General features: G+C 43.1%; 1 protein-coding gene across 1 annotated transcript in view; it reads right to left on the minus strand.

Annotated features, from left to right (window-relative positions):
* Positions 1-5,425: 5,425 nt before the first annotated feature.
* bcl9 (BCL9 transcription coactivator) overlaps positions 5,426-12,835 on the minus strand; it is a 310,905-nt gene continuing 303,495 nt past the window's right edge. The window contains exon 10 of the mRNA XM_068032915.1: positions 5,426-6,621. Within this exon, the coding sequence (XP_067889016.1) occupies positions 5,477-6,621 (1,145 nt within the window). The 3' untranslated portion in view covers positions 5,426-5,476. The remainder of the gene's footprint in view (positions 6,622-12,835) is intronic.

The raw sequence follows: 12,835 nt of genomic DNA on the forward strand, positions 1-12,835 counted from the left end.
GCCTTTTGGACCCAGAGTTGCTCAAGGTCGTTCTCCAAAGCCACCTCCATTCTCCTCCACTGAAAGTCGCAGCCTTCCACCAGCCATGCTGCAGCCACAGAGGTAGCAACTCGTCAGAACACTAGGATGGACAAAAGCACACAGAAGACAGGGAATGCACAAGGGCGATTATGGAATCACAGAATGGTTATAGCATAGAGGGAGGCCACTCAGCCCTCACATCTGTGCTGGCTCACTGCAAGAGCAACTCACCGAGTCTCACTCCCCCGCCTTTTCCCCAAAGCCCTGCAAATTCTTTCTTTTCAGATAATCATCCAATTCCCTTTTGAAAGTCACAATTGAATTTGCCTCCATCACACTTTGTGTCCCCTGGTTCTCGACCCTTCTGCCGGTGGAAACAATTTCTCCCTATCTGATCAAAGCTTCTCTCAACCTTCGCTTCTCGAAGGAGAACAGCCCTAGTTTCTCCAATCTATCCACATAACTAAAGTCCTTCATCCTTGAAACCATTCTTGTAAATTTTTTCTGCATCCGCTCTAATGCCTTCACATCCTTCCTAAAGTGCATTGCCTAGAATTGGACACAATACTCCAGTTCAAGCTGAACTAGTATTTTCCCTAATTAATCTATATTTGTTCAAGTGATTTGTTAATTTTGTCCCAGATTATTGTTTCTAAAAGTTTTCCCACCACCGAGGTTAAACTGATTGGCCTGCAGTTGATGGGTTTATCTCTACATACATTTTGGAACAAGGGTGTAACATTTGCAATTCTCCAATTCTCTGGCACTACCCCTATATCTAAGGAGGTTACGACCAGTGCCTCCACAATTTCCACTTTTACTTCTCTCAATATTCTCGGATGCAACTCAACTGATCCTGGTGAGTACTTTAAGTACAGCCAGCCTTTCCAATTTCTTCTCTTTATCAATATTTAGCCCATCCAGTGTCTCAACTACCTCCTCTTTCACCATGACTTTGGCAACATCTTCTTCCTTGGTAAAGACAGATGCAAAGTATTCATTTAGTACCTCAGTCATGCCTTCTGCCTCATGTGTAAATCCCCTTTTTGGTCCCTAATTTGCCTCACTCTTCCTTGACCAGACTTTTTTCTATTTATATGTCTATGGAAGACTTTTGAATTCCTTTTTATGTTGGCTGTCAGTCTTTTCTCATACTGTCTCTTTGCTTCTTTTATTTCATTTTTCACCTCCCATCTGAATTTTCTATATTCAGCTTGGTTCTCATTTGTATTAGTGACCTGATAACTGTCATACGCACCCTTTTTCTGCTTCACCTTACTCCCTCTTTTGTCATCCAGGAAGCTCTGGCTTTGTTTGTGATACCTTTTATTTTTTTATTTATTTTAGAGATACAGCACTGAAACAGGCCCTTCGGCCCACTGAGTCTGTGCCGAGCATCAACCACCCATTTATACTAATCCTACATTAATCCCATATTCCTACCACACCCCCACCTTTCCTCAATTCCCCTACCACCTACCTACACTAGGGGCAATTTACAATGGCCAATTTACCTATCAACCTGCATGTCTTTGACTGTGGGAGGAAACCAGAGCACCCGGAGGAAACCCACGCAGTCACAGAGAGAACTTGCAAACTCCGCACAGGCAGTACCCAGAACTGAATCCAGGTCGCTGGAGCTGTGAGGCTGCGGTGCTAACCACTGCGTCACTGTGCCGCCCTCTTTAAAGACAGCCCATTGTTCCGTTACAGTTTTTCTTGCCAATTTTTGATTCCAATTTAGCTAGGCCAGATGCGTTCTCACCCCACTGAAATTTGCCCACCCCCGATTAATTCGTTTTTCTTTTGATTGCTCCTTATTAATCCATAGCTAAACTAAACCCTATGATACTATGATCACTGTCTCCTAAATATTTCTGAGACCTTAACTGAAGAGTCTTCTTTCTCTTGCACCACCTCCTGCAGGATGCTTGAATGGCCTGTAGGAGATAATAGACATGAATTAGAAATTTCATGCTTAGAAGGCCTTATCATTGTGTGCCTGATCATATTTCACTGGCTGATGATATCAAATCAGTGAGCGTTATATGTGTGACATTGAATTTTGTCACCAGGTAGCTGGAGGGTCTCAACCCGCCATCTCTGTGGCCAGGAACATTGAGACTCGGCTCATCTCCAGTGCATCATCCTCTGTAGCTGTCAATATAGAGATGGCTGGAGGGCCACCTCTGGTTCTCTGCCTTTCCCTGGTGTTCTGTGCTCTCTTCTCCTGCAAGGAGGGAAAGAAGAGTGATGGAATATGTTGGGTGGATGGATGGATAACATTTGTTGAGGGTCACTGTGGGGGATAGGTATGATTTTACATTGATAGGTGAGCGTCAGTGGATCGTCAGATGAAGATGTGAGGAAATGCAAAGACAGAGAGAGATGGTTGCACTTGTAAGGTTGGTATGAGCAATCTTGTGCAGGAGCACACTTAGTAAGATAGACTGAGGGAATTGGGATGATATGCACATCAGGATGTAGTTGACTGTACCATTTTATTCATGCTGCCTGCCCTGGTTAGGTCATTAAACCACTTCCAACATGCTATCCTTGAGCATGGCACCACATTCTGCTTTGACCGAGGTGGGAGGAGCCTTTTCTAGTTCCACTTCTCCACAGGTCACAACATATATTTAAATATTTACCCAGTTACAGATGCAGTCAATCATATACTCTACTCTTTATCTCAGAATAAAATACTTCAACCAGGTTTCTTTAATGAACAGCAAAGTTATCAGTTTATCATCAAACAAGACTTATCCAGTAACGAAGCAAGGAATTAACACACAGATTGAAATATGAAAGCTCCCTTCTTAAATTCTCCCCACACACACTGAAAAGAAATACAGAGATTCTCTCTGCAGAGGTCTGTTACAAAAAAAACCTAAAAAAAAAGAATACTTTGGCCAAATACTTGCTAATTCTTGAAGAAAAAAGAGAAGATATGGAAGAAAGTCGGTTGTCCCTTTTGGTCTGGCATCCGGGTATACAGTGACGAGTCACTGGGATCTTTTCAGAAGCAATTCGTCCTGGAGATGTCGAGAAATCATCTGGTAGGTTGTCCAGGATATGTGACATCAGGAGTTTCAGCCAACACACACTTGAATCACAGGGTTTTCCCAAAGACAGGAGGAAAGCGGAGCTGACACACTGGCCTGCTCAGGGTCTCTGGGAGAGGTGCAGGCAAAATGAACTGGGTTTTTTTTTCTTGGCAGGCAAAACACCAACTGTCTTCAAAACAGTTCACATCCCAACTGAACCAAAACAATATCTCAGAAGCAAAACCACAAACAGAAAGTCAACCTCCTGACCTCCATAAACCTTGACATGTGGCTTCTCTGTAAACATCTTCCCCAAGTCACCAAGGTTTCTGTTGTTTATTGAGCTTAAAACACATGATTTCCAGCAAAGGTTGTTTTCAAACAACATCTCAAGTGTCCTTTCAGTGAACTTTGTAAAAAAAAAACATCCATGGAATCTTTTCAGTTTTAAAACACAAGTCCTCAAAATATTTAACAGAAAATAGAAGCACTTACATAACAACTCCTACTGCTAACCTCCTCAGTGACCTCCAGCCACCCCCATCTTACTCTCTGAGGCAGGCTTCTTCTATCGGCAGGGAAGAGTATTTACCTATGGCCTTACAATTAGGTCTAGCAAGGCATCTGTGAACTGAGACACAGCCTTACCACGTTGGAAATCCATTACTGCAGTTGCTTCCTCTGTTACCCCAGCTACACAATCCTTCAACTGCCATCTTCCCTTAAAATTATTTAGCTGAAATCTACCCATGTGTGTCGTCATCACACCTCCTCGTGGCAATTGGCCAGGATACCCAGAGGTCAGATGCAAATGCAGTGGCTGCATTAAAAAGACATTTACAGGCACATTGCAGAATTTCTGGGCTTCCAATGTGCTACCTGTCTGCCCTGCTCCCAGCGCATCATGTTAAAATTCTACCCAATATCTTGATAGTGAGACACATTCTGTATGGTGTCAGAGCTTGTGTTTTATTGGACAGAATCATGAGGTATTATTGCAATAATTAATTAGAAACTTAGAAAGAAAAATGTTCAACAAATGTTGGGCATCTAAAACAGAAAACAGAAGACCTGGATGAGGTCTGTCAGTATTTGAAAAGGAGTTAACATTTTGTTTGTAGACCTTTCATCGGAAACTGAAAGATGAGCAAGTCTCTTAATAGAGTTGAACTGAGGAAAGGAAAGGGGTTCAAAACAATCAGAGAGACGATATCAATAGGCTGAATGAACTTTCAAACTGTTCAATACATTGATGGATGCAAAAGGTTGATAAAATGTTGTTTTTTGGACATACGATGTATGATAATTGCATCATTATACTGCTGTACTTCCCAATCCAGACTATAGAATATTAACAATTAATGTGTCAGACCCACTGAATGTCTGATCACACATTAACACAAAAGATAGGGGCAACCATTATTATAAGAAACAATATATTTTATTTTTCTTCCAACACCACAGCCCTGGAAAGTGGTTCTGTACCAAAGTTCACTGAGCACACATAATAATGGGGGAGGATAAAATAAAAAAGTCTCAACTAAACCTGCATTTTTAACATTTGCTTTCCACTCCCACAGAAAATGCTACTTGGGGTTTATTATAAATGACAAATGATTGCATTGGATAAAAATCATAGTACTGCATGATATCATGGCACAACATAAAACAGAAAACATACACCAACACTTCACTGTCAATGTGGGATAATGCTTAAAATAAGATGCATCATTTGTCTACTCCCTCCTAAGTCAGGAAAGTTGCAGAGGTACCAGTGGACAAACAGCTTTTCATAAAAATTTCCATTGTTTGTCTAATGTACAGAACAATGAAAATTTTTATTTTACTCAATAAATGCCTTTTTGTGCTTTTTTTGTTAATACTTTTCTATCAGAGATTGTAATTTGGCTTAATATATACTGAAGTTGCAAAATTTTCTTTTTAAATGGTGTATACCAAACATGAACACATAAACAAGACTGATACTTTGCAAATCATGATGCTCGCCTCCCTCAAACACGAAGTCACAGTTGAAATCTCTTTTACAATGTAATACAGTACACAATGAGAAGAAATTTCTGGGGAAATAGTCCACAAAAGTAAACATAAACAGGTACAACTTGTAACAAACTGCAATCCACATATTACGGCTGCAGTTTTCAGAAGTGGGAGCTAAACATGCTACCCAAGTTCACTAGAAATGATTAAAAACCTAAAAACCACTGACCGAGCAATGAAAATTTAACTTTGAAGACTCTTGTACATTCTAAACTTTTTCAAGCTTTGTCTTTTGTATGAACAATTATCAGTTTGTCTTGTTCATGCACAGAAATCCCAGTGCATTTCAAAAACCTCTGTATGTATGGCAGCATAAGGACAAATTTTCCAACTGTAATATCTGTAAGCAGCTAAAACATCATATTCCCTGGATTGCCTGGTCCTTGATTAAATTCCATGCCTACATCAGCAGCCATACCTCTAGGCCGCATTTGGGGTGGTATCATCATATTCTGCTGAGGTCCCACCATCCCTTGTAGTGACATCATCATGTTGTGCTGAGGAGACCCTACTGAGCCAGGATGACTGTACATACTTCCAGGGACCCTTTCTTTTCCTTGAATCATAATTGCATTTGGGTTGTTCATCTGTGAGGGCACACCACCTTGTGGCAGTGACATTATCCGATACTGAGGACCCATCATGCTTTGATGCATAAAGCCAGGTGGTCTCATGGGATTATGGCCTGGCATAGAGGCAGGATTACCCATGGCCATTTCCTGCACTCCAACAACATTATGTCCTCCCACATTAGGAATCGGTAATCCCATTCTGCCTGGATTTGGTTCTCCCATCAATCCTTGCACGTGTGAAAAACCAGGGCTTGGAACTTGCAACTGCTTGCGACCCTGAGCATCACCATGGGGAAAATACTGCAATGTTTGGCTAGGCTTCTCTGATGGAATGATTCTAGACAGGTCAAACTCAGGGATTCCAGAAGCACTTGGACGGATGACATCCTGCAATTCTGGATCACTGTAGACTGAAGGCATGTTACTTCCCATAGCAATAAAAGAGTCTGGCACACCTGGTGGCACTGACTTACAAAGATTTTGGTCTGAAGAAGGCCGAGTAATGTTATTCAGGCGGCTAAGCAGGCCTCCTTCCCCAGAAAAAGCTATTGCAGGTGGAAAACTTCCTTGTGGGCCAGGGCCATTTGTTGGAAAGGGAACCTGATGAGGTGGTGACTGCACTGATGGAAAAACTTGTTGCCCTTGTGGAAAACCCATGCGTCTTTGATGTAACATCTGTGGATTATTCATTGATACGTCGTAAGTACTATGTGGCATCATGGGACCATGAGATATCATACTGGGTCCCATAGGGCCATGTGAGGGAATGTTAGGTCCAATGGAATTTGGAGAAGACATTTGGTTTGTCAGATGATGAGAAAGAGGCTGTCCACCAAGCACATTCATTCCCATTGGGCTCAAAGATGGCATTTGCCCAGCTGAATTAAGGGTCAACAATCGTGTTTGGTTTAAATGGCTGACACCTGTAAACGGAAACAAAGCAAACCTTCAGCATTCACTATTTTAAAAGTGTACACTTGAAAATTGGACAGACATAAAACAAGATACGTGAATGAAGTGAGATGTACAGGACAGTTTTCCCCCATTATTTCTCTTCTTTATCACTTCAGTACTTGTAAGTTTGAGGATTCTAAAGTACTTCAGATGTTCAACTGTAGTTGAACTGAATTATTGCAGCATACTATATTAAGAAGTTAATTACTCTTTAGCTTGTATTTCCTGTATGAGAATGACAGACAGTAGGTGCATTTGTAAGGTGAGGGAGAGAGATTTTTAACTGCAGAAGATCAGACAATTGATTTGAAGGTACAAAGCCAAGCAAGAAAGGCAACAGAATGAGTGGATCTGACATCAGAGTAGGAAATTGGAAAATTGGAAGGCGGCGGAAGCAGGAATGAGGAAGAACTTGGATATTATATGGACCGTTTTCAAGCCAACAGGGCTTCCATACATTTAATACCTTCGATAATTCATCAGATTTTATGAATATACATTTTTAACTTTGCATTTTAGAAATTTTCTTTGGGAAAATTCTGGCATTTTGAAACTGCTTCTAAAACTTTCAAAGCAGGTTTTCAGATCACACTGTGCCATTAATTGCTAAGCCTTTTTTATAAATTGTGTTGAACATCATTCCCAATAGAAAAGTCAAATTAAATTAATATTTAAAAAATGCATCAAATGCTTCAACTACAAGAAACAATGAAGATTTTCAAAAACCTCTGCAAGGAAAACCTTGGCTGACAGTAATACTGTAGTGATAAATCTGAGTTGTGCTGAAAAATGTACCATAAATTTACAAAGTAATATGCTTCTCAAACAACTACAGTTAAGGTGAAAATCATGCTTCATTAGTAAACCTGGAAATAGAGACTGGATCCAAGTTGTCTGCTAGTTGCAGGCATGTTTTTTGGATTAGATTTTGTGTGTCAGCCGAGGCTCCTGCATTTTCACCTTAGTGTCAGAGGTTTGTGGGTTTGAGATTCACTCCAGGGCTTACAGAATCATAGAATGGGTATAGCACAGAAGGAGACCATTCACCCTGTCGTGTCTGTGCTGGCTCTCTGCAAAAGCAACTCAACTAGTCCCACTCCCCTGCCCTACCCCTGCAGTTCTGCAAATCTTTTCTCTTCAGGTACTTATCCAATTCCCTTTTGAAAACCACAATGAATCTGCCTCCACCGCACTCTCTAGCGGTGAATTCCAGATCCTAACCGCCCGCTGCATAGAAAGTCCTTCCTCATGTCACCGTTAGTTCTTTTGCTACTCAACTTAAATCCGTGTCCTCTGGTTTTCCGCCCTTCCACCAATGGGAACAGTTTCTCTCTATCTACTCTGTCTAGACCCCTGAGGATTTTGCACACCTCTATCAAATCTCCTCTCAACCTTCATTTCACTAAGGAGAACAACCCAGCTTCTCCAATCTATCCATGTAACTGAAGGCCCTCATCCCTTGTAAATCTTTTCTTTACCCTCTCTAAAGCCTTCACATCCTTCTGAATGTGCGGTGCCCAGAATTGGACGATATTCCAGTTGAGGCTGAACTAGTGTTTCATAAAGGTCCATCATAACCTCCTTGCTTTTGTATTCTATACCTCTGTTTATAAAGCCCAGGATCCCATATGCTTTTTTAACCACATTCTCAACCTGCCCTGCCACCTTCAATAATTTGTGCACGTATACCCCCAAGCCACTCTGTCCCTGCACTGCCTTTAGAATTGCACCCGTTAATTTATATTGTCTCTTCATGGCTGACACTCCTGGGCAGTGATTTGGAATTGCTGCATTGTTGGAAGTGCCGTCTTTTGGATGAAATGCTAAACCGAGGCCCTGGTTGCCCTCTCAGTTGGACGTTGACGATCCCATGATAACATCTCAAGGAACAGCACAGGAGTTATCTTTGGTGTTCTAACCAATATCTATCGCTCATTCAAAAGAGCGAATGATCTGGCAATTTTCACACTGCAGTTTGTAGAGGCTGGCTGCTGTGTTTCCTACAACAGTGATTATGCTTCAAAAGCACTTCATTAGCTGTAAAGTGCTTTGGGACATCCTGTAATCATGAAAGGTGCTATATAAATGAAACTCTCTTTTTCTTTGCATCTGTAGATCCTTGAGACTTCCAAAGCTTTGTTCTTGTTGCTAATCTAATATTTGGACTTGTGAATGACAATATTTCTTTTACTTGACAAGCTTAAGGAAATATCCAAAATTAATTGTCTCAAATGTATCAAACTAAAAGGAACCTTTCTTGTAAGGGAAGTCAGATATGAAGAACAATGGGCAGAATTTTGTTCTGCCCTTGGAGGCAGGCACAGAGGCAGGGGGCAGGAGGCACCGTTCCCAATGTCCCCTGCCATTTTGTCTCAGACTGGAAAGGGATAAGGTGCCACATCAAAGGATATCGCAGAAAATAAAAGCTTATGGTGTAGGGGTAACATATTGGCATGGATAGAAGATTGGCTAGCTAACAGGAAACAGAGAGTAGGCATAAATGGGTCATTTCTGGTTGGCAGGATGTAATGGGTGGTGTGCCGCAGGGATCAGTGCTGGGGCCTCAACTTTTTACAATTTATATAAATGACTTGAATGAAAGGACAGAAGGTATAGTTGCCAAATTTGCTGATGACACAAAGATAGGTAGGAAATTAAGTTGTGAAGAGGACATAAGGGGACGACAAAGGGATATAGATAGGTTAAGTGAGTGAGAAAAGACCTGGCAAATGGAGTATAATGTGAGAAAATGTGAAATTGTCTATTTTGGCAGGAAGAATAAGAAAGCAGCATATTATCTAAATGGTGAGAGATTGCAGAGCTGTGAGATGCAGAGGGATCTGGGTGTCCTAGTGCATGAGTCACAAAAGGTTGTATGCAGGTACAGCAAGTAATTAGGAAAGCTAATAGAACATCATCATTTATTGCGAGAGGAAAGGAATACAAACAAAGAAGGAAATTAGGAAGGCGAAAAGGGGCCATGAGATTTCCCTGGCAGATAAGATAAAGGAGAATCCTAAAAGATTCTATAAGTATATTAAGAGTAAAAGTGTAGCGAGAGAGAGTAGGTGCCCTGAAGGATCAGTGTGGCAACCTATATGTGGAGCCACAGGAAATGGACGAGGTCTTAAATGAATACTTCTCGTCTATATTTACCGTGGAGAAGGTCACGGAAGCTAGTGAGTTCAAGGGAGGGAACAGCGATATCCTGGAGCATATCAACATTACAAAGGAGGAGGTGTTGGAAGTTTTGAAGCGCATTAAGGTGGATAAATCCTCAGGGTCTGACCAGGTGTATCCTAGGATGCTATGGGAAGCAAGGAAGGAGATTGCTGGGGCCCTGGCAGAGATTTTTGTATCATCGTTGGCCACGGGTGAGATACCGGAAGACTGGAGGATAGCTAATGTTGTTCCTTTATTTAAGAAGGGCAGCAGGGATAAGCGAGGGAACTACAGGCCAGTGAGCCTTACATCAATGGTGGGAAAGTTATTGGAAGGGATTCTGAGAGACAGGATCTATATGCATTTGGAAAGGCATGGTCTGATTCGGGATAGTCAGCATGGCTTTGTGCGTGGGAAATCACGTCTCACGAATTTGATTGAGTTTTTTGTGAAGGTGACCAAGAGGATTGACGAGGGCAGGACGATTGATGTTGTCTACATGGACTTTAGCAAGGCCTTTGACAAGGTCCCGCATGGTAGGCTGGTCCAGAAGGTTCGAACACATGGGATCCAGGGTGAGCGAGCCAATTGGATACAAAATTGGCTTGATGATAGGAGGCAGACGGTGGCAGTGGAGGATTGTTTTTCAGATTGGAGGCCGGTGACCAGTGGTGTGCCGCAGGGATCGGTGCTGGGCCCTCTGTTGTTTGTCATATATATTAATGACTTGGATGTGAATGTAGGGGGCATGATTAGTAAGTTTGTAGATGACAACAAAACTGGTGGTATAATGGACAGTGAAGAAGGTTGTCTAAGGTTACAATGGGATATAGATCAACTGGGAAAGTGGGCAAGGGATTGGTAAATGGAATTTAACACAGACAAGTGTGAAGTGTTGCATTTTGGGAAGTTAAACCAGGGCAGGACATATACAGTGAATAGCAGGGCCCTGGGCAGTGTTCTTGAGCAGAGAGACCTTGGGGTGCAAGTACATAGTTCCCTGAAAGTGGCAACACAGGTAGACAGGGTGGTGAAGAAGGCGTATGGCATGCTAGCCTTCATTGGCCAAGGCATTGAGTACAAGAGTCGGGACGTCATGTTACAGTTGTACATAACGTTGGTTAGACCGCACTTGGAGTACTGTGTGCAGTTCTGGTCGCCGCACTACAGGAAAGATGTGATTAAGCTAGAGAGGGTGCAGAAAAGATTCACAAGGATGTTGCCTGGTTTGGAGGGCTTGAGTTATAAATAGAGATTGGATAGGCTGGGTCTGTTTTCCCTGGAGCAAAGGAGGCTGAGAGGGGACATGATAGAGGTATATAAAATTATGAGAGGCATAGATAGAGTAGATAGCCAGAGTCTGTTTCCCATGGTAGGGGTGACTAAAACTAGAGGGCATAGATTTAAGGTGAGAGGGAGGAGGTTTAAAGGGGATTGAAGGGGTAAATTTTTCACACAAAGAATAGTGGGTATCTGGAATGAGCTGCCAGAGGAGTGGAGGCAGGAACAGTAGCGACATTTAAGAGGCATCTGGACAGGTACTTGAATGAGCAAGGCATAGAGGGATATGGAATTAATGCAGGCAGGTGGGATTAGTATAGATAGGCATTATGGTCGGCATGGACGCAGTGGGCCGAAGGGCCTGTTTCTATGCTGTACGACTCTATGAATCTATGACTCTGACTCTAAAAGTAGGGAGGTTATGCTGCAGTTATACAGGGCATTGGTGAGACCACATCTGGAGTACTGTGTACAGGATTGGTCTCCTTATTTAAGAAAGGATGTAAATGCATTGGAAGCAGTTCAGAGAAGTTTTACTCGTCAAATACCTGGAATGGGTGGATTATCTTATGAGGAACGGTTGGACAGGCTAGGCTTGTATCGGCTGGAGTTTATAAGAGTAAGAGGTGACTTGATTGAAACGTACAAGATTCGAGGGACCTTGGCAGGGTGGATGTGGAAAGGATGTTTCCCCTTGTGGGAGAATCTAGAACTAGGGGTCACTATTTAAAAATAAGGGGTCGCCCACATAAGACGGAGATAAGGAGAGATTTTTTCTCTCAGAGGGTCATGAATCTTTGGAACTCTCTTCCTCAAAAGGCAGTGGAAGCAGAGTCTTTAAATATTTTTAAGGCAGAGGTAGATAAATTCATGATAAGCAAGGGGGTGAAAGGTTATTGGGGGTAGGCAGGAATGTGGAGTCGAGACTACAATCAGATCAGCCATGATTTTATTGAATGGTGGAGCAGGCTTGAAGAGCCGGCTTGAGGAGCCGAGTGGCCTACTCCTGCTCCTAATTTACATGTTTGTATGTTCATATGTTCCTGCCCCAGGCCAATTGAGGCCCTTAAATGGCCAATTAATGGCCACCGTTACCTCAGTTTTATTGAAGGTTAGAAAGGCCCGCTGAACAGGGAGACGCCGCCAGGAAACCCTGGTTTCCCCCTAATGGGGTGAGAGGGGAGGTCCCTCCTTGGGGGCAATCAAGGGCCCCCAGAGGGCCCCTCCTGGCGGCGATGGCTGACCTCCGGGAAGACCCACCCCCCCCCACCCTCGCTAACACCCTGACGCAACCCGTTGCCAGGGCCTGCGCGTTTGGCCCTGGTGAGCCCGAGCCCACTTACCTCTCCTGGGGTCTTCATCAATCTTTGCTTCTGCACAGCCTCCAGTAGTACCAGCAGTGGCCACCACTCCCGGTGGTGCTGCCAGTACTGCAGAGCAGCCAGCCTTCTGATTGGCTGGCAGCTGTGGAGGTGGAAGCTTGTCCCTTAAAGGAACAGTGTCACTGATGGCAGACAATTAATTGGCTGCCTGCCGTTAAATTGCACCAGTGGTCCGGTGGAGGGCCAAGGCGGGGTCTCCCCATCACTTTCCAGCCCGTCACCGGGACCCCAGTCGCCGGGATAAAATCCTGCCCAATGTATCATGACACGATTGTTCGCATCTCATTTGCTCAATCATTAGACATGGTTCATAAATTTATGCCCCCTGGTTACTGACCCCTCTGCTAAGGGAAAAAGT

Source organism: Heterodontus francisci, chromosome 6 (assembly GCF_036365525.1).
Source record: "Heterodontus francisci isolate sHetFra1 chromosome 6, sHetFra1.hap1, whole genome shotgun sequence".
Classification (NCBI taxonomy): Eukaryota; Metazoa; Chordata; class Chondrichthyes; order Heterodontiformes; family Heterodontidae; genus Heterodontus; species Heterodontus francisci.